The sequence below is a fragment of the Macaca fascicularis genome, chromosome 16, assembly GCF_037993035.2.
Source record: "Macaca fascicularis isolate 582-1 chromosome 16, T2T-MFA8v1.1".
Lineage (NCBI taxonomy): Eukaryota > Metazoa > Chordata > Mammalia > Primates > Cercopithecidae > Macaca > Macaca fascicularis.
The window spans coordinates 40912447-40937613 of NC_088390.1; the positions used below are offsets into that span (position 1 = coordinate 40912447).

General features: G+C 53.4%; 1 protein-coding gene and 1 non-coding gene across 2 annotated transcripts in view; one reads left to right on the forward strand and one right to left on the reverse strand.

The window, feature by feature from the left end:
- Positions 1-628: 628 nt before the first annotated feature.
- TMEM132E-DT (TMEM132E divergent transcript) lies at positions 629-2556 on the reverse strand. Its single transcript, XR_006693080.3, has 2 exons — positions 2077-2556; positions 629-807 (listed from the first exon to the last, which is right to left on the reverse strand). It is a non-coding gene; the product is annotated as a TMEM132E divergent transcript (transcript).
- An 84-nt stretch (positions 2557-2640) lies between these two features.
- Positions 2641-25167, forward strand: part of TMEM132E (transmembrane protein 132E) — a 59524-nt gene continuing 36997 nt past the window's right edge. The window contains exon 1 of the mRNA XM_015437996.4: positions 2641-4341. Within this exon, the coding sequence (XP_015293482.3) occupies positions 4275-4341 (67 nt within the window). The 5' untranslated portion in view covers positions 2641-4274. The remainder of the gene's footprint in view (positions 4342-25167) is intronic.

Sequence of the window (25167 nt, forward strand, 5' to 3'; positions counted from 1 at the left end):
TCTGTCCAGAAAGACACAAATAGAATGGAAACAGCAGAGACACTACCACCTTAAGTTGATAAGGTGCTCATCTGGGATGGAAGAGTACACACATGCCAGGTCCTTTCTCCAGCCTGGGCTCCAGTTGGGGTGGCTCCTCTGACTTCCCCTTATCTAGGCTCCAGTGGCATCACTGGTTGGGAATCCATAACTAGGACTCATAGGTAAGGCTGAGGGCAGTCTGCTGGGGTAGTAGGAAAGGCAGAGGGAATGTATAGAACCCCTTTCCAGGTACATGACATGCAGGATTGGAATAGCTGAAACAACTGGCTGTCTACCTTGTGCCAACTGCCTTCTCTCTGGGCCATAGGATTTACACTGCTGAGAATGACAGGTCCATGGAGCACTAGAGGTTGGAGTCATATTTTATTCCTCAGGTGGGCTATCGGCTGCCCTTCACTTCCCTGAGGCAAGGAGGAGGAAAATCTGGCATTTGGAGAGTCAGATGATCATCAGGCCCATTGACTTGGCAGACGGCTTCGATCCAGGAAGGGTAGCTCCATATCAGAGGTACAGGAAGAACCTGGGGCTGAAATTGTATTCTCTGAAGATAGCAGGCTGCTCCCTCACCCTTTCCAACCACAGGCCTCAGTCTTCTCCATAAGATGGGCAAAGTGCATGATGCCAAATCACACCACAATTGCAGGCAATTAGAAGCTTAGTGTCTGCCTTCCCTTCTAGACAGTAAGTTCCATGAGGACAAGAGCTAGTTTTGTTTTGCTCACTGTTGTACCTACAATGCCTGTGATGTTGGAGATATGCACCGTACTATTGTGAAAGGGAGGGACAGAGACAGAGAGGAAGGGAGGGAGGAAGGAGGAGAAACAATCTCGAAGGAAGGTCTATTTTCCTATCACGTAAGAGCTATGGGTGGGGTGAGACGGGGGTGCAGAGAGAAGAATTCGATGTCTGAGTCCCTGCTCACCCTGACCAGAACACCGTGCTGTTTCCACAGACAGCTGGGAGAGGGGTGGCGTTGCTGCCCCTCAGACCCCAGCGTCAGCTGGGAACATTTGAGGAGAAAGGAAATTTGATCCACAACACAGAGTGAGGTGTGTCTTGGGCTCAGTAAAGCACCTCATCTCTTCCCTCTGGCCATGCTCAGGCTCCATGTCCCTTCTGATAGGGTGCTGGGCATGGATGGAGGGCCCTCCCTACTTCCTTCCTCCTCTTCCTGAAGCCCTCCCCTACCTCAGGAGGTGGATCTTTCCCCTTTCTCCCCAACACAGAGCCTGATTGCTAGCTTGCTTCTCAGTGGGTTGGTGAATAAGCCCTTGGGCAACATTAATTGCCATCAGGCATTAGGGGCCTAATGAGAATCATCTTCTTTGACGACTCCAGCACCTTTTATCCCCAGGGCCTCCAAAAGCTGGCCAGCTCTCCCCAGGCTGCACCTTCCCCCAACTTCAGACAGATGTGGGGGTGGGGGAAGGGCCAGAGCAGCCCTCTATAGGCCCTGGTACCAAGCGAGGCAGCAACAGCCAGCAGCCAGGGAGGAGGAAGGCTTCCAGGAAAAATGCAAACACATTTTCCAAAAACAAAATGTCACTGTCCTGGATGAAAGGAAACTCTCAGGGTCAAGAGGGCTAGCATGGAGTCAGGCAGATGGAGGGTAGGGTTTGAGCACCCCAGCTGGCTTTGCTCTGATCTGGCCCCACAATCTCACTCCAGTTGAGTGCAGAGGTATAAAAGGGTGACCCTCAAGATCCATATCCTCCCCAGTAGGGATATGCCCATGGGGTTGAAGACCCTGTCCCTCCAGAGTAGGGTGGAATTGAAATGCACCCTCTGGGGATTGGGGCTGATACCCAATGAAGCTATAAAATCACTGCCATGGATCCGATGCCTGGTTGACAGATGAGGGGTGAAGGTTGACTTGTCGGGTCTGATCTAGGTTGCACTCTAATGGAAAGGGCCTGATAGCGGAACAAATATCACTCCAGCCACCCCTCCCCCTAGTCAGCAGGGGCCTGGGTGAGTATGCAAGAGGGGCAGTTCTCCACCCCCACGGCATGCCTCTTTAAAGGCTTGCTAAACAACCTGTAGGAAAGCACTGTCCCCTCCTCTTCTCCATCATCCTTCCCCAGCAGCGGAATAAATAGGTCTCCCACAGCTGCGCCCCGGACCCATCCCGCAGGAATCTGTGTCCCAGAGCCCCCGCAGCCCGAGAGGAGCTGGGCACAGCAGCGAGGCTGATTCCCAGCCTGTGCCCAGCGGACTCTGGGGATGGGTGTAGGGTGCCCCCTACCCGCGCCTCTGGCAGAGCGGCTGCAAAACACCTCCGGCGCCCGGTGGGGAGCGTGCATCCTTTGAAAAGGGACATCAGTGACTGCGCTGGCGTCTGCCCTGGAGAAACGCAGCTGCCGGAGCTGGCCAGCCCCATTCGGGTCCCAGCGCTAGCAGGCGTTGGGAAGGAAAAATCAAACATAAAATAGGGGCGAGCGGAATCGCGAGGTCGGCCCTTGGCCCGAGTCTCATTAAGGAGCCGCGCGCGCCCCCAGGCTGGGAATGCGGAATGGACACGTGGACAGAGGAGGGGGAGCTAGGAGTGGGGGGAGTCTCCGTGGCGCGCAAGCCGTGGGCCGCGCGCTTCGGGCCCACGTGACCACGGGGAATCTGGGAGGGGTGGGAGCGAGCGCGCCAAGCTCGGGGCCCGCTTCTGCCCGGGTGGGCGCTGAATCCCGGACGGAGGAGGAGGGCGGGCGAGCGCGAGTGTGTTTGTCCCTCTCGAGTCATTTACGGCGGAGCAGCCGGCGCGAGCGCCGAGGAGGCGGCGACAGCGGCGGTTGCTGCTTCGTGCAACTGTGGCTCCCCCCACCTCCTCTTCCTTTTTGCTCCTCGATTCTTTTTCTACCCCCACACACGTCCATGGGGAGCCGGCTCCCCTGCCGGCACCTCCTCTCCTCGCGGCCCCGTAGGCACCAGCTGCCGCTTCCCTGGCCGCAGGCTGCGCTGGTGCCGGCTGCCCTGGCCCCTGGCGCCGCGCCCGCCTCTCACCGCCCGCAGCCCGGACTGGCGCGGCGATCCGCTCGCCCAAACTGACTCGGAGAGAGCGGGAGCCGATGCCCGGCAGCACCGAGACGACGGGCGAGCGGGCGTCCGGGGGCAGGGCGAGGGCGGCGGGGAGAAGGAGGCGTCGGAGACTCTGAACCCCAGAAAAGTTCAAGGTTTGTGCAGGTTCCCCCAGGGAAGGCGAGGAGCGAGGCGGGGCAGCGCGCACCTCTGCTGAGACAGCGAGACCTGAGCGGAGAGCGGGGTGGCCCGAAGCTGCCGCGAGCTGCCGGAGCCCCTCTGCATCTTACAGCGTTTATGGTCATCAAGCCGGAGTCGACGCCCTGGGCGGGAAGGGCTCGGGGCAGGGCCATTAGCCGGCTTTCTCGCTCCTTCGCTTCTCCAAGCCCCATCTACATGGGGCAGCCGGTTCTGGCCGCGCCACCCTTGCCCCAACCGCCGAGCGGCTGCCTGGGCAGGAGGCGCTGACCTGGCCTGTGTGGAGCCCGGGCCCTGATCCAGACTGGAGAAAGCGCGCTGGAGCCGAGGAGCGAGGCTTGCAGAGGGGACAAACATCTGGCCGCCCGCCTCGGGCATCCGGTCTGGGCGTCGCCTAGGGTGGTGGCGACCCGCGTCGCCAGTCTCAGCACCGCACGGAAACTTTTCCTTCTCCAGATGGATTAAAGTTCCCTGGATTTTCTCTTTCTTTGAGAAAGACAGCATTCATTTGCACCTGACCTGGGATTTTTACGCTGGGCTGCTGCAGGGGCTTAGAGGAAGACAGCGGCTCTATCCATGTGGGGTTACTACCGAAACCGAGGAAACTGGGGCTTGCGTTGGAAGTCTGCACCCTCGAGTGAGTTCGGATTCGAGCTGGGCCGTGGGGCCGGGAGATTCAGCACTGGGCTCTAGGTAGCCTCCGGGACGCCCGCGGCCACCGGGCTCGGGACTGCACGTGCGGCTCCCCCCGCGCCTCGCAGATCCTGCAGGGGGCACCAGCTGGGGGAGGTGGAGGCTCCTCCCGCCCGGAGCTGCGCCCCCACCGGCTCCGAGGGTGTAGCCGCCAGGGCCTGGGACGCCCCCTCCCTGCAAAGTGTCCCCAAATTGCACTCTCTGGCCCCGGAGCTGCATCTGAGACAGCCGGGCGCCACGGCCGCCCTGAGTTGGATGTGACCAAGCCCAGCCTGGGGCCAAGTCGTCGTCGACTGTTGCCCTCTCGGACCCCTCCCGCCCCCGCCTCGGCCATGGCCCCGGGGATGTCGGGCCGCGGCGGCGCCGCCCTGCTCTGCCTCTCAGCGCTGCTCGCCCACGGTAAGTGTCGCGGCGCGGACTCGGGGTGAGGATGCGGCAGGCGCCACCGGAGGGGGCACGGGGAAGACTGGGGAGAAGAGCACCCACACCGCCTGGACTCGCAGCCGCCACTCCGGGTTTGGCGTCTCGGGCTGCAGCTCGAGTTACCACCAGCCCCCGAGTCCTCCGGCGAGCTCAGCTGAGGGGACCGAGCCCGGCACCAGGAAAGGGTGGGGGGAGGGCGTCGCTCCAGTCCTCTCCGGGTTATAAAGAAGGGTTCGAACCCGAGGGTCTGGGGGCGTGTCCGCCCACGGAAATCTAGAGGGATCCGAGAGATCCTCCCGATCGCGTCCCGGCCGCCCCCCGCCCCAGTCTCCCCCTGCGGCCAGCCAGCCTGGGGGCTGTTGGGATCCGCCGGTATCGCGTCTTTCCCCGCCCCGGGCGCGCAGGCCGGTGCGGGGCCGCGCCGCCCGGCGCCTCGCTTCCTGCCGCGGTCCTCGGGAAGGGAAGTGGACTGACTCCGGGCCGGGCAGCCGCCGCGGCTCGCACGCCCACGGTCCTGTGAGCTGCATCTAAATGGCCGGCTTAGGCGAGCCCGGAGGGCGGGGGTCTGGGCACCGGTACAGGCCGGGGCCGCGGGCGGCGCGCGAAGGGAGCGGGCTCCGCGCTCTCGCATTCTGCAATCTGTTGCGTCTGCTCCCCAGGCTCACCCCGGGCTCCGCGGTAAAGCGGGTGGGAGAAGGAGGGACAGGGGTTGGTGCGCTTTGGCGGTGGGATAGCGGGCATACGGGTGGCGGGCAGTGGGGCTTTGAACAGCCCCCAAGAGTGGGAACTCAGACCAGACGGAAGGAGGCTGCAGCGGGCCTTCCGCAAGCTGGAAACGCTCCAGGAGGCGAGGGGCGCAGACCGAGGAGGGAAGGAGACAGCTCCGAGGGGAGAATGGAGAAGCGGGGCCCTCTGCTCCCTCCTAACGTGAAACCAGCAGACCTGGGATACATTTTCTCAACCAGCAAGGCGTGGCGGGTTTGGGGGGCGAGGGTGTTTCGGTGCTCCACGCTGAGGGCTGAGCCTCAGGCAGGATGGAGGGCACTTAGATGGAGGGGGCAGTGGGCTGTCTGCATTGGTGGAGCGCCCTCGATGTGCCGGGCTCAGCTCTTGCCCAGATCTGCCCAGTCCGTAAGAGCCTGCCCAAGCTCGCCAGGAGTGTGCCCAAGATCTCTAACCAGCGGCCTCTTTCACCCTGACCAAAGCGCATTCTCAAGGTTGAAAGAATAAGAAAAGGAAGGGGCTCTCGGAATTGTAGGGTCCTGGGGCTAGGAGGGGGGAGGGGAGCAGGAGGACCTCCCTCTATGGGTGGCTTGGTTATTCCCGGCTGAGGTAACTCCAGGGGGGTTGTTGTGCGTTCAGTTCACCAGAGACGGCTAACCTCAGTTCTTTATGGGAGGAATGGGCAGAGCAGCGTGCCAGCAGAGGGACGAGGGTGAGATGAGGGTAAGTGGGAGCATAGCGGGGAACCGGAAATATCTAGGCTCTGTGTGTAACGCTGAGAATGGGATTGGGGGAGAGAGAGGTGGGCTGCCTGTCTGCGCGTTGGAGCTGCGTGGACTGCACTTGTGACCTAGCACTGGCCGGCAGGGAGTTTCCCTGCCCAGTAGGAGGAAGCCCAGAAACCCAGGCCTGAGTCTAGGTGGCTTCTTCCCCTCTTCTTACATCTTGCTGTCAGAATTCCCTTCCCAAAGCCCAACCACGGCCTCACCTCAAACGCTGTTGATGGGCAGCTCAAACTCTGTCGTTAGGGCCCCTCTGCCCACCTTCCTGATCCCTGAGACTGGAATTAAAGATCCCTTTCCCTTCCTCACCTGCCAGAATCCTGCCTGTTCCTAAGACGCAGTTCCAGCTGGGCCTTAGCGTCCTGGCTGCCTTCCCTTGGTCTTGGCCTTGGCCTCCTTTTTTCCTTAGGCACCAGTGCCCTCTCTGTGCCCCAGTAGCCCTGGATTGGTGGAGGCAGAGCCATGGGCTTATTCCCTGTCTCTCCACACAGCCAGTGCCTAACACAGCGACAGCACACATAAGGACAGAGGGCTTGGCTGCCTGAGCAGAAAGAAGGTATTTGAGGAGGTAGGGTCAGAATCGCCCCACTGAGCAGACGTTTCCCCTCCTGACTATATGGCTCCATTTCCAAGCTCCTTCCCTGAGTCCTGAACTCTCTTCTCCATCCCATGTCTCAGTCTCCCCTGCCTCAGAGAAGGGTGCCAGCAGATACTTAAAACTTCGGAGATCCCCCAGATGGGTAAGGCCAGTATGATAAAAATCCCCCCACAATAAAACCCCCTCTCCTCTGGGCCGCCCTCCTCCTCCAGGGCTGCCTGACACCCACCTAGCCACCCTTCCCTCTGTTAAGAATAGTATACAGGGACTTAGTCTCCCTTTGAGCTGACTCTTGGTTGGGGTTCCTGGGCTTTTCTAAAATACTGGGGGATAGAAGGACAGTTGCAGTTTTCTGTGCCTGGCAGGCAACTGAGATCACAGGGTTCTGACCACACGGCCAGACTGAGAGCCAAGTAGCCTGGGTTTCACTCTGACTCTGGTGCCACCGGGCAGGGTGACCTTGGGCTGCCTCCCTCACATTCCCCATTTCCACAGGCAGTATGGTCTCTGGTCCATCTCTCCCCTTCCCAGTTTCTGCCAGGACTCCTGGACAGAGACCATGTGTGAATGGAGCCCCACTACCTTTTCAGGGCCCAGTTCAGCCCATGAGATAGGCAGAGTGGTGTGTCTGGGCACCTCTACACTTCCCAGTCTCCAGGCTTCTTCCAGGGAACATCTGTGAAGACCACTTTCTTGTATCTAATCTTTGGGGAGACTCCCAGCCCCATCGTTAGTTCAAATAGGAGTTTGGAGGTCAGCGTGGTGGATAAATCTGTTAGAGAGTTGATTATGTCAGCTCCCTACTCAGGAACCATTGCTGGCTCCCCACGGCCTCTAGGATAAAGGGTACACTCATTGCCCTGGCCTCCAAAGCCCTTTATGATCATGTCCCAATCCACATCTTCACTTCCGTGATAATGGCCTCTCGCCATCCTCCATGTGCCCCGTGAGGTATTGCTTTTTCTCACTTTCCTGCCTTTCTGCTTTTGCACTCACCAGCCCTCCATCTGGATTACTCTGCCTCCAGAAATTCTTACTTAACCTTCAAAGCTGAGTTCAAATGTCACCTCCTCCAGGGAGCCTCCCTAGATTACCCCCTAGCTTCTCACCAGCAGTCCCCATGACGCGATAGAAATAAATGAACTTTTTCCATGACTTCTTTGGTACTTCATGCAACTTTTCTAGCACTTCTTCCTCATAAGCTGCTGTGTGAGGGGTATACATGGGCATGCTTACCTGTGCAATCCTCCTGATCCCCACGTTCTTGCATTTAGGGCAGGAGCCATGTCTTCCACGTGTTTGCATGGCTCTCCAGTGTTTGACACATAGCAGGTGCCCAGAAGAAATGGATGGGGCAGGAGAACAACTCTGCATTGAGGGACCCTGCCAGCATCAGTTGAAAAGGGAGCTCTAGGGTACAGGGTAGAAGAGGGGCAGTGGAGGAGACAGGCAGAGATACCACAAAGAGAGCAAAAGGATGGAGCAGGCCCATGCCATGCCCCTTGAGTGGGCACATACAAGATCCAAGTGTCTCAGGTGACATGCTATGACATGGTCTCACAGGATACAAATGTAGTGTCCAGGATCATTCTGAATACATTATCTCAAAACGTGTCCTCACCTCCATGATCCCCAGCCCAGCAACCTTGAGCTTCTCCTGTGGGTTGTGTCCACACACCCCACCCCATTCCCGATCGCCCAAGCCCTGAGCCCTTTTGGAGATGCAGGAGGAACACAGCAGGACAGGGTAAGCATCAGCCCTTGGGAGACCCCCTTACTGCCTGGCGTGAGGGATGATGCTTGTCTCCCCTCTCCCACACCCATCTTTCTTCTGGCCACACACAGCCATATTCACAACACAGCCTTGTTAATGTTTAAGACCAGTAGGTGGGGATGTGTTATAAACTTGGTGGCAGAAAATGAGCTTTATTGGAATCCATTCTGAGAATGGCTGGTGCTTCGCTGTGGGGGATGAGGCCACTGTGGAATACCAGAGCTGAACTTGGGTGTCTCCTAGGCCCTTGCCAGGGGCCTGTCTGGAACTGATAGACCCTGGACCTGAGATTGGTAGCGAGTGCTGGCGATGCTGCAGAAACTGAAACCCTGAGAGGCACCAACTCCCACCACTGGGGTCTGGACCACCTACCTGGGGCAGGGGAGTATGCATTGGGGGCAGAGTCTCACCTTGTTGCCCTGCACATAATGATGTCCACAACACTGAAAGAAGAACCGCCAAATTCAGCCTCATGTGGATGAGGAAATGGACACACAGAGAAGGGACTGACCAAGGTCATTTTGCAAGTTTGTTCTGGGATCAGAACAAGCACCAGAGCCCAAATGGGGCTCCTGGCTTGGCTGTCTGCCCCAGACTTCTCAACAGATTCCACCACCTCTGCTATCCCCTCTCTCTGCAGCTTCTTCCAATGGTGGGCTTCTAGCCTCAAGCTGGCCTCTGGTTGCAAGCAGTCATGATAATCAATCACTAGTAGCATTCATTAATAAACCTTACCAAGTGCTATGAAAGAAATGTGAGGGGCTCCACACCTGATCCCCAGCTCTTTCAGTAGCTCAAAGTCCAACTGGGGTGAATGAGACAAAGGTCCAAAGTCTTGAAATTCAAAGCGGTTTGAAATCACACAGTCCTCAGGATATAGGATATCTGGGTTCAAATCCTGACTTTGTCATCAGTTTGCTGTGTAGCCACAGGAATTTCACCTACTTCTCTGGGTCTTGTTTTCCTGCTCTCCCAAATGAGAGGAGGCAGTGCCCTCCAAGCCCCCTTCCAACTCTTTCGTTCTGTGATGGAGAAGCCCCTTCTTAACTCCCTCATCTTTCTCTGCCCGAGCCCACACCTCTCTCCCCTGATTCCTGCAGCCGATGCTAACAAGTGGATACGATTCTTCCTCCCCATTTCCTCCCCAGGGTCTTCCTTACCTCTTCCTTGCCCGTGCTCAACACAGAATTTTAATAAGAGATTAATGAACCAGCTGTGTGTGTGTGTGTGTGTGTGTGTGTTTTTAGGAACATAAATTTCTTTAAAAATTTTCCTTCTCTGTCTTTTTAAATGAAAAGAAAAGTAGGCCTTATTATCACCAATTCAGCTGGCTCTGCCATACTCCAGCAGTCCCCAAGGATTGGACAGGGTATCACAGAGAGCCAACACTCATCTAGCTACTGCACGGGGTCTCTGGGGGACAAATGGAACCCCCAAAGAAAGGGGGGACTGAGACAAGTGAGGCCATTGTTGCAACAAGTGGGGACAAGCAAGCCATTAGAGTGGTCTCAGCACCCACAGTCAGACAGAGTTTATCTCCTTTCTGCTGTCTCAGCTAGGATACCTCACCCTTACTTCTAAACCCCTTTCAGCTCTCCACCACCACCACTTCCCACCCACTCTCTGCCATACACACTTCCACCCAGGCCCTGCTGGCTATCAGACAACCCAGCAAGATGAAGTGGAAAATGGAAGCAGTTACCTAGATAATTCAATGCTTGTTGCATGAATGAATGAGTGCAAGGATGAATAATTCAATGCACAAAAAAAAGGAAGTAGAAAAGATAACTGAAGGAAATCTCTTTTTGCCTAAATTATCTAGGACATTACTTGCCCTCAAAAAGTTCTGCTTTTTATCAAACTTTAATCCTTCCTGCTGCATTCTCACCCACACTTTTTTGGCCTGTGAGAATGAGCGGCTGGTTATTCTTTTCTCTTACATGACTTTTTCTGTTCAGTTCAAACTAATGGCAGTGGGCAGGATGTATGCTTGCTGGCAGAGTTTCTCAGATTTTCTGTTTCCCTGGGCCTGTCTTTCATGACCACTGGAGTTAGAGAATGAGGTACCCAGTGTTACCAGGATGGATAGGATGTCTCTTAAAATGGCCCAGGTTCTCAGCAGTATCTCCATCCAAGAATTCCCAGAACTGAACATCAGACCCCATGGGGCCCTGGCCTTGAGAGAACAGGCAGCTAGGATACCCCACCCTTACTTCTAGACCCTCCCCAGGAACACAGCCCTGGAGCTGACCAACCCTTAAATAGAATCAGTCACAGTCACACTGAGTGGCAAACTCTCTCTTATTCTGAAGAAGAAAAGTGGTGTGGGGGTGGGGGGTGGGGAAATGGTTCTTGCACTTGGGGAGCATCCAGTATAACAAGGGAGGCACATTCCCATCTTCAAACAGGCCCCAATAAGATGAGGGAGGCACAGCTCAAGACCTCAGTGGTAGCCTTTGTTCCTTGCATGGTGAGGGTCTGATAGTGAGTGACTGACCACTTTGCCCAGAGATTGAGGCCCTCACAACCTTTTCAGCCCTTCCTGGTCTCTCCTTCCCCACCTCAGCCCCCAGGGTTTTGGGGGAGCCTGGCTCTGGTCCAGAAGCCAGTGTATTTTTAGTGGCTTGGTACAGGTGATGCAACGACTTTGTCATGGTGGAAGAAGGGTGTTGGTGGGAGGTAGGAGCGCAGATGCACACTTATGTGCACACCCACTCAGTCATGGCCACACACTGCTAACCTTGAACATTCTAACACTTCTCCAGTTCAGATCTATGATGACTTTGTCACAGTGGCTGCTATCTGAACACAGCACTGTGATCCCCTTTTTAGGCAAGGCAAAGCTGAGGCTCAACAGAGTCCTGACCACACTGGCTCTTGAAGTCAGGTTTTCTGACCCTAACATCAGAGGTCTTCTTGTCATACCTCTCTGTCTCCTGCCAACAGAATCAGCAGAGATGCAGGCAGCCTGCCATGCGGGCCCATATACCTGAGTGAGTCCTGCCTGGTGCTGTCAGGGCCCACTGACCCTCCAGTTTCCTCTGAGCCTTTATCTCCCCTTACCCTCCAGGCTTCTTTCAGTCCCTTGAATAAGTCATGCTCTTTTGCATGTCACGGTCTTTGTACATGCTGTTCCCTCTGACCAGAACACTCTTCCACTCCCTTGCCTACTCAGCTTTCAGGGCAGAGCATATCCACCACGTCTTCCTGAAACCCCATCCCTAATCTAAGAAGAACAAGGACCCACTGCAACTCATGACAGATTTGCTGTGGTTTTAAGTCTGCATTGCCCGGCTTCCTGCTGGCTGAAAGCTCAAGTGGATCTGGACCGTGTGTGATCTCTTCCCTGCCTCTGTATTCCCAGAGTCTGTCTGGGAGGGGATGTCTGAAATAAAATAGGCAGCCGATGACTTGTCAAATGAACCAGTGGACAAACCATTGTGCACATATGTGCACATAGAGACACTGTCACTCAACAAGTATTCAGTTAGTGCTTACTATGTGCCAAGCACTGTTCTAGGCACTTGGTTGTAGTCAGTGCACACAATAAAAATTCCTGCACTCATAGTGGGTATGTTTGTCAGAGGGGGGATGCACAATATACATTCTTATGTATATTGGGGGTGGAGAAGGCAGACAGTAAATAATAAATACGTTGAATAAGTGAATTATATATGTTCAAAGGCAACAAGTGGTTTTCATTGTTGTTTTGTTGTTGTTGTTTTTCTGAGATGGAATCTTGTTCTGTCGCCCAGGCTGGAGTACAGTGGCGCCATCTCGGCTCACTACAGCCACTGCCTCCTGGGTTCAAGTGATTCTCCTGCCTCAGCCTCCTGAGTAGCTGAGACTGCAGGTGTGCACCACCACACCTGGCTAATTTTTGTATTTTTAGTAGAGATGGGGTTTCACCATGTTGGCCAGGCTGGTCTCGAACTCCTGACCTCGGGTGATCCACCCACCTTGGCCTCCCAAAGTGCTCGGATTACAGGCAAGTGCAATTTTTTTTAAAAGACAGGGAAACGGGATAAGGAGAACTGGGAATTCTGAGGTGGGTGTGTGTGTCAGGGGAGGGATGCGCAGCATTGATACCAATGATCATTTGATAGTACGTCCTTCAGCAAAAACATTAAGGTGAGAGAGAAACTAAGTGAATATCTGAGAGCCTTCGGTGGAGGGACAAGCCAGGATAAGAGCCCTAGGGGGAGTGGGCTTGACCATTCAAAGAACAGCAAGGAGGTCAGTGGGGCAGAGCACCTGGATGGACCAGGAGGGAGGGGATGATGGGGCTGGGGGCGCCCTTGTAGGAACAGTGACTGGCAGGCTGAGGGAAATAGGGAGCTGTCATGATGGAGTCCACATGCTGGCTGTTCTCATCTGCCCAGGGCATTTGGGATGCTAAGCAACCTTCAATTTATTTCCCAGATTTGGATTTTCTTACTAATTACCTACCTTTACAAAAAAATCAGTTCAGGGGCAGGGATTGCATGCACTTATTTGGCCTGTCTGATCTTACACCACTGATTTGGGGAGTGTGACAGTGGCAGGTGTGGAGGTCCTTGTGTTCAAGGACTGCAAAGTCAACTTCTTCTGAGTCCCTGAGCACCCCACAATGGCCCTGGGTTACCTGTTGCTCTGACCTCACTGCCTGTTGCCAGTCTATGTTTGCAAATGCCTTAATTGGTGGTCCCTCCACCCACCACTGGAGCCCTGCCACCTCATGACCGCTGTGGCCCACGACTCCTATCCAAGGAGGTGACCTGCCCCAGGATGACCACATTGTACCCTGCCCTGTCCCTCCTGTGGAGAGGCTGGCTTATGGGGTCTTTGTCTAAAAGCAAGTAACTATTGGATTGGAAATAGGAAAAATGGCCATTTTCTCAGCTGCCAACACAGCAGAGAAATGATCTCAATTTTCTGTGGCTGTGCTCGGCAGGAGAAAAACTGCTATCAGCCAGCCCCGTGCATGAGAGGTCCGAAATGCTGTGGGAGGTTGTGGGGTGAGAGGCAAGGGGACTGGCACGGTGCAGAGGGCTGGGCTCCCTCCTGGGGCACTGCCAGCCCTCCTGCCTGGGAAGTTCGCCCCCAACTCCAGCCACCACTGGCCACGCACCTGTGTCTGAGCAGTTATTGCACTACCTAGTTATTTCAATGGTCACCCGCTACGAGCCACACCGTGTGCTGGACACCAGGAGTCGTCCCCCCAGAGCTGGCTGTGGACTCTTTTCTCTCGGCTTGGTCCCGACACTCATAGCTTTCCTCCTCCACTTTCACCCTTTCCCTATACTCAGCTCTGAAGCCAACCTGTCTGCTGTCCTCACTTCCACATCTGCACAGCTTGTAATAAAATGCAGAGTCATAGAGATGTTGCAAAGGATACAGAGGATTGCGGAGGAAGAGGGAGAAATCTCATAACTGTTAGAGGGACCCGGGGAGGCTTCATGGAAGAAGTGCCACTTTAGGAGCCCTTGATTAAGTTCAAGAATTCTGCTTCTGAAGACTAATCGATCGGCATCTACTGTTTGTCTGATACCCTGGGTAAGATAAAAACACAGGGCAAAAATGGTCACTGGCCAGCTAACTCTCAGAGTGTTGGTGGGAGAGAGCCAAGCTGCCTGTGAAGAAATAGCATGATATGATGATGAGTTCATGGTGTGTAACTGGTAACTGTTTACCTGGGTGATCTTTAAAGACCCCTCGGAACTTTGGCCCAATGTTCCATGGAGTGCTGGGGAGCTGTAGAGAGTTATGGAGTGAGGGAGTGACATCATCAAAGCAGGGTTCTCAATAATTACTTGGGCAGGGAACAATGGGCAGATTGGGGCAATGCTGAAGGAAGTGTTGGCAGCATCTGTTCTGGGAGTGGGGGTCTTGGGATGGGAAATTAGCACTAGAAGTCATTCGAGGCGCCACCACATGGCAAAGAGCTCACCATTAGAACCAGAGTGATGCATCTGAGTGTGAGTGCTGACTCTACCGCTTACCAGCAGCCTGACTTAGGTTTCTACTCCTTGGTTTCCACCTCCGTGAGACTGGATGACAGATTGAAGGTGAGGAGCCCGCAGCACGAAGGCTCAGTACTTGGAAGTGTCTTCATTATTTTAGCAGCCAAGGCCTGGAGAGCCGAAGGGACATGCCTGTGACTTCACAGCCAGTTCTGACTACTTGGATTACAGGAGCATCTTTATGGTCCAGTCAGGAGTTCTGAAGAATATGACCAAGTAGGAGAACCTAGAGAGAGATGGGATCTCCCTCACTATTTTTTTTTTTTTTTTTTGAAAGACAAGGTCTTGCTCTGTCACCCAGGCTGGAGTGTAGTAGTGTGATCACAGGTGGCTGCAGACTCAACTTCCTGGGCTCAAGCAATCCTCCCACCTCCACATTCCCAAGCAGTTGGGACTACAGGCACATGCCATCATACCTGGCTAATTTTTAATTTTTTTCTCTCCCTGGGGTCTTGCCATCGTTGCCCAGTCTGGCCTCGAATTCCTAGCCTCAAGTGATACTCTGGCCTTGGCCTCCCAAAGTGTTGGGATTATAGGCATGAGCCACCACATCCAGGCTTCCTCACTATTTTTAATGGAGAGGAAGCCTCCCTCCTCATTCCTCACCCAACGGTCAGCCAGTGGCTGAAGGAGCGGATCCACACAGGTATCACTCTCAGCATTTGGGCCCCAGGAAGGCCTTAGGAACCAATCATGTCAGAGAATCGTGGTGGGTCTTCAAGTCACACAAATGTCGGTTGAAATGGTGTGGGCTGCCTGCCCTGCTGCGGTGTAGCTGAGTGACCCAGGAGCACTGGCTGACATCTCCCTGAGCCTCTCCTCCCCCATCTGCAAACTGGGAGTAATACCCTCTCTCAGGCTGGGCTGCCACATGAATGAGATCCTGTGGTGTGTTTGGAAGTATCCAGAACAAACGCTACGTGCCTGCTGGAGGGGCTCGGTAAACCGGGGTCTTTCCATCCTTTCTTGCCTAGAGCCAGGCCTTACTGCTGGGAAGCATGTTTAAGACAGTGCCAGAGCGTTCCTGGAGAGCTGTGTTCTGGTGGTGGGGTTTTTTGTTTTGTTTGGGATCTTTTTTTTTTTAACCCTTGATGCCTCTTAGCAACATGCTGCTTGTCTTAGAAACAGCAGTGACCAGATGCTGGCCCCCTCCCTTCCTCCCTCCCCACTTTCCTTCCCAGGAAAGCAGTCACAGGCATCGTCCCATGTTCCTAGTGCTTCTTCAGCCCAGCCGGGGTGGAGGAGGCATTCCTGGGTCCAGCAGCCGGCCCCCATCACAATACCAAAGTTATACCCAGCTGGCAAGGCCACTGCTTCCTGAACTTTGCATCCTCCCCATAGTGGCCCCTAAGGTGGGTATAAAGTCTGTGTACACACTGCCAGGACAGCACTGCCATTGCCGGATAGCAGGTCTAGGGTTATAGGGAGTTTCTGGCAAGGAATACAGGCCTCCCTAATCTGCAGCCCGAAGGTGTGTGGGGAGAGATACAGGCTTGAACCCTGAAGATCCTGGAGCAGAAGCCTCCTCGTCCACTCCTAGCAGGATGGCCAGGTGACCACAGGCATATTACTCTTTAGTTTCAGTTTCTTTATGTGCAAACAATAAGAAGAAAATCCTACCCATCTTGCAGGGTTGTTGAGGATGGGGCCACTGCAATTATGCCCTGTCAGTGCTTGCTTAGTAAATGGTTGCCATAATCATTATTTCATAATGGTATCATTGGCATCAAGGAACCCTTAGGCGTCACCTCAGACAAACCTGATCCACCCAGAGGGTCCCCCACCTCCCCACATTCCCACCTCTGGTGTTGCTCTTTCCACTGCTGTTCTCTCAACCAACTGCATGCCCTGCGACAAACCCTTCCTCTCAGTGGAATTTTGTTTTCTTGTCTTTGAAATAGAGGTTGCTGAGCAGCATCGGCACTGTCCAGTAGAAATGTCACACCAGCCACGTGTCTCACTTAATCTTGTCTAGTTATCACATGAGAAAAAGCTAAAAGAAACAGGTGGAATTAATTTTAATAGTATGTTTTAACCAATATGCCCAAACAATTGTCATTTCAACATGTAATCGGGACCAGGCGTGGTGGCTTATGTCTGTAATCCTAGCACTTTGAGAAGCTGAGGCCAGAGGATCCCTTGAGACCAGGAGTTTGAGATCACCCTGAGCAACAAAATAAAACCCCATCTCTACATTTTTTTAAAAAAACAAACATTATATTAAAACAATCAAAAATAAAAACATGTAATCTGTATAAAAGATTATGAATGAGATATTTTGTTCTTTTCTTTTGTATTACATCTTCAGAATCCCTTGTGCATTCTGCCCTTGCCGGCAGCACATCTTCATGCCAATTAGCCACATTTCAGTTACTTCACAGCCACATGTGGTGAGTGGCCACCCAACAGGACAGTACAGGGCTGTATGCTGTCCATGGGCTTATCCATACCCAGTTCTCCCATTGGAGGTATTTTCAGGGCCCAGGAGTCAGTGCTCTGGGACTGATGAACTGAGCCCACTCACCTCCTGCTGTCCTTGGAAATCCACTGCCCAGCTCAGTGCCTGCTCAGCCCTTCCTCAGCTCTGGCATGATTTGTGCTGGCGATGATGACTCCCATCCATTCAGAGGCAGCAGCTCCCAGGGCCGGGGTAGGCGGCTCCCAGCTGCCTCCCAAGGCCACTTTCCCTTCCCCTCTGCCAGGAGATCCTGTAAACTACAAGTCAAATCATCACCCTTCTGCTCAGAATCACCTCACTGAGAGTGACAGCCGAAGTCCTCACAGCAGCTCACACCGCCAGCATGATCTGTCCCTTTTCCCGACACTACCTCTCTAACCCAGTCTTCCCCTTCACCTGCTCAGCTCCGGTCATGCTGGCTTCCTTTCTGGCCCTGACATGCCAGGCACAGAGCCTCAAGGACGATTCCCCACTCTTACCTCCTACCTCTTCCGGGTCCCTCCCTGGTCACCCTGTATGTAAAGCAGCCCTGTTCACTTTCACTCTGTCCCCTGACCCTGCGCTGTTTCCCTTCACCTGACATATGACATGGTTATGTGTCCCATGAACCCCTGAAAGCAGAGGTCATTTCTGTTTTGTTCAGTGCTGTATCCCCAACTGCTGAGGTCTGGCACAGAGGAGATGCTCAGTAATGATCTGTGGGATGAATGAATGAACCTGGGAGCCTGCTCCTTCCCACCCGCTCACTCTTTCGAACCAAGGAGTCGCTAGGAAGACAGATTGGGTGGCATGATTGGCAGTAACCAGAGAGAAAATACATTCCTTCATTCACTCATTAACACATTCATCTGCCATATCCCAGCTGTGTGGTCTTGGAAATATTGCTTAAATTCTCTGTGGCTCCATTTCCACATTTATAAAATGGGATAATAAGAGTGCCTTTCTCATAGAGTTGCTGTAATGAATAAATGAGTTAATGCATGTAAAGTGCTTGGAGCAGCGCCTGGCTTGTAGGAAGTGCTCAAATAGACACTCACTATTGTTTCATTCAGCACATGTTTTTTTGTTTGTTTCTTTGTTTGTTTGTTTTGTATTTTAGAGACAGGGTCTTGCTCTGGCATGATCATAGCTCACTGCAGCCTTGAACTCTTGGACTCAAGCGATCCTTCTGCCTCAGCCTCCCGCGTAGTAGCTGGGACTACAGATGTATGCCACCATGCCCAGCTAATTGGTTTCTTGGAGTTTTATTTTTGGAGATGGAATTCTAATGATGTTATCCAAGCTGGTCTCGAGCTTCTGGCTTTAAGTGGTCTGCTCGCCTCAGTTTCCCAAAATGCTGGGGTTACAGGTGTGAGCATGTTTTTGAACACCTACTGCACACCAAGCACTGTAGCAAACACCAGGCAGGCAGAGACGAAGACACCGTGGCTGGCTGATATGAGACAAGGATGCAAATAATTTCAGTGCAGTGTGATTGATGCCAGGGTGCGGGAAGAGCAAGGACTGGCCTACCTGGGCTTTGGAGAGGGCCAGGTGCGGCTTCCTGTCATTCTGTTGGAACCACTGCCAAAATCTATGTGAACTGGTGAGTTGAGCTCCATCAGCACCATGGCGTAACATTTCATCCAGGGCTTTTCCCATTCAGTCACTGCAGTGTGCTGAAAAGAGCACAGCCTAGGAATTAGCGAGCCTCAGCTCTGACAGCAACCTGATGGGAGTCACTTTTCTTCCCCAAACTTCAGTCTTCTCACCTGTAAGGTGGTCTGTAATGAACAGTGCCCACCTCTTAGATCATGAGAATTCAATGAGCTGATGGATGTAAAGTACCAGCATGTGCCTGGACATTCAATAAACAGGAGAGATACTCTGATTATCCTCATTACTGGTACCAGCCAATGGGAAGACCTCCTTATAGGGTGCCCTGCATATAGCTGGCACTAGATCTGTGTGTGTGGACCTACACTGAGAGCCTGTGTGTACTCTGAATTCCTCTCTGGACTGTGGCACAGAGGGCTGCACAATGAGGTGTGATCCTTAAAGTCAAAGAAACATGGGATGGGGGCTGGCCAGGAGATTCAGGCCCCTCTCACCTGGAACCATTTCTGTTTTAAAGATGGGAAAACTAAAGTCCAGAGAGGGGAGAGTTACAAAGCCAGGGTTAAGACCCACGTGCCTGACTCCCAGGCCAGTGGGCTCCTTCTTGTGTCTCCTTTGGTTTCACATGAGGGTATTGACAGGGGCAGCAAGGCCAACAATTGCTGAAGGAAGTTGGTTGGTCACAGCTGTGGGTACCCTCACCTCTGGCTTCCCTAGGGACTGTATCTGGGGAGGTGCCCCAGCAGGCCTGGTGTTTACACTGAGTAACCAGATTCCATCTCCAATAATCACATCACAAACAGCATGAAATGTGAACTATGGGGAAGGCTTTGCTAAATGTGCGACTGGTTTTCTTATTTTTCCCTCCATTCCCCTCCCTAGGACCCCAACCCCTCTCTCCCTCTCATGTCTCTCTGTCACACACACACACACACATACACACACACACACACACACACACACGACCTGCATTGCCCAGGCAACTGGTGCAGGCCTTTGATTCCAGCCCAGTGAAGGGATTTTAGAAGAGAGATTTCCCCTGTCTGGGGTGTGGGCAAGGGGAATTGGTATTTGAAGATCAGGTTCTTGCTCCTTGAAGTTCACTACTGTTGCCCACTGTGACCAAGGAATGTGGAGCCCTTGGCAGTTTAAAAATGGCTAAACATCTTATACCATGTAAGCCTCATCCATGAAATTGGCAATCATGATTCCCATTATATGGATGAGGAAACTGAGGCTTAGAGTATGGAAGGGACCACCAGGTCACAGAGACAGAATTAGCAGAGCAGGACTCTAGCTCAGGAGACTGTCCTCTACTCCCCCTGGGCCCTCAAGGCCTCAAGACCACTCCTCCAGCCCCTGGTGTCATAGAGGATGTGTCACACCCATTCAGCTTGGTCCCAGTGTCATCAAATTTACCCATGCAGGTGCCCCAGTCACAAAAAAGGGACACTGAGGCATGGAATGGCTGACTCATTCCTGGCAGTTGCTTTTCTCCTCACGTGTCTCAGCCCTTGGTCCATAATTTGCTTCCTTTCCCTTGGTCCCTGGCTATTCCCAAGGGGTCTCCCAGCCCTGATGTGTGGGACAGAACTCTGCAGCTCCTCCTCAGAATCCAGATTCTCCTCCACATCTCTGCAAAGCCGATCAGCATAAAACCATCCCTGGGCTTTGCCTTTAAAAGTCTTCATCTTTTCTCTTCTCCCTAAACGGCCCCTAAATGATTTCTGTAAATTGCTCTAAGTAGCTCAAAAAAAAAAAAAAAAAAAAAAAAAAGGAAGAAAGAAATAATAATAACTCAGCGACTGACTGCCTGACCGGAATGTCGATGGCTCTCCTCCTGCCTGGCTGCACCTCCCAGCTCCTTCCCACTGAGCATCCAGACACGCAGGCCCTCTGCTCCAAAGCTAGGAAGGGGGAGCTATGCCTCAGCCTGAGCCCTGCCTCGCCTCTCAGGCAGGAGGCTGCCCAAGTCAGGGCTGCAGCCACCATATCAGACAGGGAGCTCCTCAGGACAGCGGTATCCTCCCCTTCCCTTCCCCTACCACCACCAGACTGGGGACTCTCCCAGGAGAGACCTGCACCTCCCTCATCAATCTGGGGACTCCAACTACCTCCTTCTCAGACTAGGGGCTTCCCCAGGAGAGGCTGTGCCTGCCCTGTCAGACAGGGGATTCCCTCGGGGCAGGGCTCCAGAGGCACTCAGAAGCCCCTCTGAGTCTAACTTTCTGCATCTAGTTCCTTTATAGAGCCTCATTTTTTTTACCCCAGGTTAGAAATCTAGGTCCTGATTCCTAGGAAAAAAGATACTAGGATCTTTTTCATTGATTCAGTCAACTATTCATTGATTCATTCCATTCTACAAAGGTTTCCTGAACACCTACTATGTGCCAGACACTGACTGGATATGTGTCCTTCTGCAGATGTGGTCCCTTTGAGGAGATCCTGCGGCCAGATACCCCAGGCATGGTTCTTCTTGGGGTAGGGCATCCAGCCCGAGGCAGGCACTGTGGTAGCCGCCCCCCTGGAGGTGAACCCAGCCTTTTTTCAGTGTGGGCCAGGGAGCAGAGGCCAGAGGTAGGAGCTCTGGCCTGGCCCTCCAGGCCAAGTGCCTCCCATGAGCCTCTGGCCTGGCCCACATTTCCATCCATAATCTCCACTCACGTTCTCCTCCACACTTCCTGCCCATGCAGCTCTGCCATCTCCTGGCCACTGGGGGCTGAGATCCTACCCAGAGACCTCAGTCCTAGCAGCTCAGCCCCTAAAGTGACGGTGTGGCCTTGAGCAAGTCCCTTCCCTCCCACTGGGCCTCCGTTTCCCTGTCTGAGACGTGACAGAATTGGACTAAATCAGTGATTTTCTAAAACGTTTCTAGCCAGTAAAGTATATATGTAATAGATAATGCATTACAATATATAATATACATTACATATAATACATGTATTATATATAATGCATATATGATACGGTAAAAGCAGAACTACTGGTTGAAGGGAGAGTGGGGGTACCTCCCTAAGGTCTCATCTGTCCCACCTTCCCCTGTCACCCCATGGAAGGCCTTGAGACACCCCCAGAGAGCCCCGCTGGCAAGTCGTTGGTGAACTTGATCCCTTCCTAAGGCCACTTCCACTGTGCCATGGTGAGAGGGCTCTGGATGGTGCTATTGAGCCCATCCGGTGATGGGACAGTGAGGGAGACATGGCACAGTGGGGGAGACAGTCCCATCAGAGAGTCCCATCACCTGTCTGCCCCCTGATTCCCTGGGGCCCCACTCTGCTTTCTAGCGGGGGTGAAGCCCAGGAGAAGGATTGGCTTTTGCTGGGTATCCAGCACCCTCTAGGACTGGAATGAGTCCAGCACCTGATTAGAAATGCAGGCCCCAGGGAAGCTTAGCAGGCAGAGGCGGGGCCTACCCAGGACAGCCCTGCCCGCCCCTAACAGAAGGCAGGATTGTTCCAGATGAGATAAAGCCCCTTTGTCATCCTCCCTGCACTCCCTTTGATGTGCAGAAGGTGGAAGGAGGAGAACAAACATAGACACAGCCCTCTGCTTCCTCTCTGATGTAATTGGAACCCAATTAAGTGAATAATTGTTACAAATGTTGAAATTACCTTCCACCAACTTGGGGATGTGAGCCTGCTCTCAGCAGAAGCCTTTGAGACCCAGGCTGGGACCTGGCCCTGGCCTAGCAGTTTTGGTTTCCCTGGGATGGGGAGGTGTTGAACTACAGCACTCTTGATTGCCCTGCCAGAAGAGATGCTGGGTGAGCCAGTCCAGCCCCTGGCTGCTGCAGACCCTGGCCCCCAGCCTCAGATATTCATTCAGCTAACCTTTATTTACACTCCCAGAGCTCACAGACACTTGCTCATAGGAGCTGACCTGAGTCCAGGCGCATGAAAATAAGTAGCATGGTCGAGGCATAGACAGGGGTCCCAAGGAGAAACAGAGAGGGAGGGCCCCAACTGGAACACTGCAAACCTTAGGCAAAACCTTGCAAGATAGGTGGGAGTGAGGTTCCTGGTTCTGTCCAGAGTGGGTGTCTTCAGAAGAAACTGAGGTGGGGGTTCTCTACAGCAGGAGGGTATTTGGAGAATCAGAGCATGGAAGATGAATGACTCAGATTAGGATGCATTCTAGAAACCTGCAGAAGGAACACTCCACCATGGGGTGCCCGCTAATGCTGGTCAACCCCCACTGTCTAGCCATAAGCACAGTTGCACCATCATGGGGCGCTTCTAGTCCTCACGTTCAGGGCTGGTTTATCTGATGGTGGCCTTTGTATTGGGGCTTTTAGAGTATACCAACCTCATTGATGACACTTGCAAAGTGAATGGCTGATGCCACTGCTTCTGCCAGCGGTGGGTGGAGAGGAGAGTAGGGGGACAGGGCAGGTATGAATTTGGTAATGAATTTGGTGGATTCAGATGCAGGGAAAGGCAACGCTTTTGTGAAAACTAGAACTCAGGCAGTGCTTCTCAATCTTGACTGCACATTCAAGAATTTTATTTTTTATTTTTATTTTTTATATTTTTAATGTTTTTTATGCCAGTATCTGGGTCCTAGCCCTAGAGATTCTGAATTCACTAATCTGGGTACAGCCAGGGATCCCAGGTCTTCTAGTGGGAAATCAAGACTGAGCCTCACTGTCAGAGCAAGGCTTCCCAAGTGTGGTGGAGGGAGTGGGGAGGGGGCCAGAATCACCTTCTCAGCACCCACACCAGACCTTCTGAATTAGGATGGCTGGGAGGGGCCCAGGGAACTGCATTTTATAAGGCCCCCCAGCATTGTGACAGGCCTAGAGGAGATCTCCTGATGCTGGGGGCCCTGGTGGGGAAGGAAGCTTGGAGACCCTGGGGCCAGAGGATAGGACCCCAGGAAGGAAGAAGAACATAGAAAAAGTGTGGAAGATAGGCATGTCTTATTTTGAAATGATTTGAAAGGGAAACTATTCACTTCCTGTCTTCTTTTCTTCCTCTTGCTCACTTAGTCCCCTGTTCCAGGACCCAGAATCCAAGACAATGCTCTTAGAACCACTCTTTAGTCTCATTAGACACATAGTAGATGCTCAATAAATATTGACTGAAGGAATTATGGGTAAACTCTGTTTGGTGGGCTAACCCGGAAACGTAACTACTGATAACTGCTGCTACTACTGAACTACTACTGATAGTATTGTCCCTGTGTGGGGAAGTATTGAAATGTGTTTCCGAGCTCTAATAGCTAATTTCCAATGAACTTTTGATAAGCAGCCCATTTGTTAAGTTTGAGTGTATATGACTGTGTGTGTGTGGGGCGGGGGGGCAGGGTAGGGGAGAGAGAGTTCTGCTCTCAATGAACCCAGCAGGGGATCCACCCTTGGGAGTCTGCCCTGAGGTTTGCCATGGGGCACCCGGATTGATATTCCCAGTGGGGCATTTATGGAGATGGCAAAGTAGAACAAGGTCGGGGTAGGAGGGCCTGAGTGACTGCTGAGGAGAGAAGCAGCCAGGAGAAGCCAAAGAAGGCTGACGGGTCTAGGGCAGGAGGGCCAGCAGTTGGAGTGCGGCCCTGGCACAGCTGGGGGTCCAGGATGGAGCTGTGAACTACCCAGAGCCGCAGGATGCCTTGCACATGGCCTTGCTGAAGTGTGCGAGGGCAACCCAGCAGGTCAAAGGTTCCAAGCAGGAAAGTGATGGATGCAGCTGCAGAGGCGGAGCTGTGAGACAGAGGCCACAAGGTCATGGAACCAGGAGGTTGCTGGCAGCCTGGAGCCCCTACCCTAGGCCCTCGCCAGCTCACGGCAGACGCTCTCTCTCCATGTTTGCTGTGGGAGAGAAGAAGGGCTGGTCTCCACTGGGGAGCAAACAGAGTCCAGGAGGCCATTGGGCTGGACAAATGGCCTTCCTACCTTCTCACTGTGAAATTTGGACAGCAACAGCCAACAGGGATCCTAGGGGGTGCAGTTTTCGAGAGGATTTCAGGAAATCTCAGTTTGATTCTTGCCACATCCCCAACACCCCCTATGCCAGCATTAGTAAGGAAATAGGTTAAAAAGCTGAAAGAGAGAGAAGCAGAGCGAGTCCGGAGGCCTGGGAAGAGCCTACCCTTCTGTGAGCCTCTGGAAAGCCCAGGAGGCAGGCAGCATCTCCTGGAGGTGCTACAGTCAGCCTTTCCCAGTGAATCCCTCCCTCTCCCTGGGGCAGCCATTGAACTCAGAGTGAGGGTCTTAGAGGAGATCCCCCAGTCCCTGACTGCCCTGTCCCAGGCTGGGTTGTCTCTGCTGAAGTCTGGCTGTCCGCTCTTCAGGCAACTCCGGCCTCTGGCTGGGGGCTGTCTTTGTCCCCAGAGTCCCAGCCCTACTCCTTACTGATGGAGGACTCCAGAGAGGGGGCCATTCAAAAGGGAGATGACCCTGATGGCCTTGTGGGAAGGGGCTGTCCCTGACCACACAGGGTGACAGTGATTAAATGCACCAGCAGCTGGGCCATCAGGGCCCTCCCTGCTGCTAATTTGGGTCAATTAAGCCAATTTGTCTTTGTTGACTTGAAGTCTGTTCTCTGTAATGGCTCCAGCCCCTCTGGGGCTTCAGAAGGAAGAGAAGAGGGAGGAAGCGGTCCCCTAGCTACATGACTGCCTCTCCCTTCCCCACCTCAAAACCCCAGGCCCAAGTACCTTCCTCAACCTTGTGACCCCTCTCATCGTCCTCCCCAAGGGCCTCCACAGCTGTCATCCCTGCAGATGCCTCAAGGTTAATCTCACTCCACAGATGAGCAATTAGGGCTTCTCTAGAGAGGGTGCTACTCCAAGTTAGTGGGAGATGGGGGAACCCAGCATTTGGACTCACAGTCTCGTGCTCCTCTCCAGTCTCCACAAGGCACTGGGTTCATGGT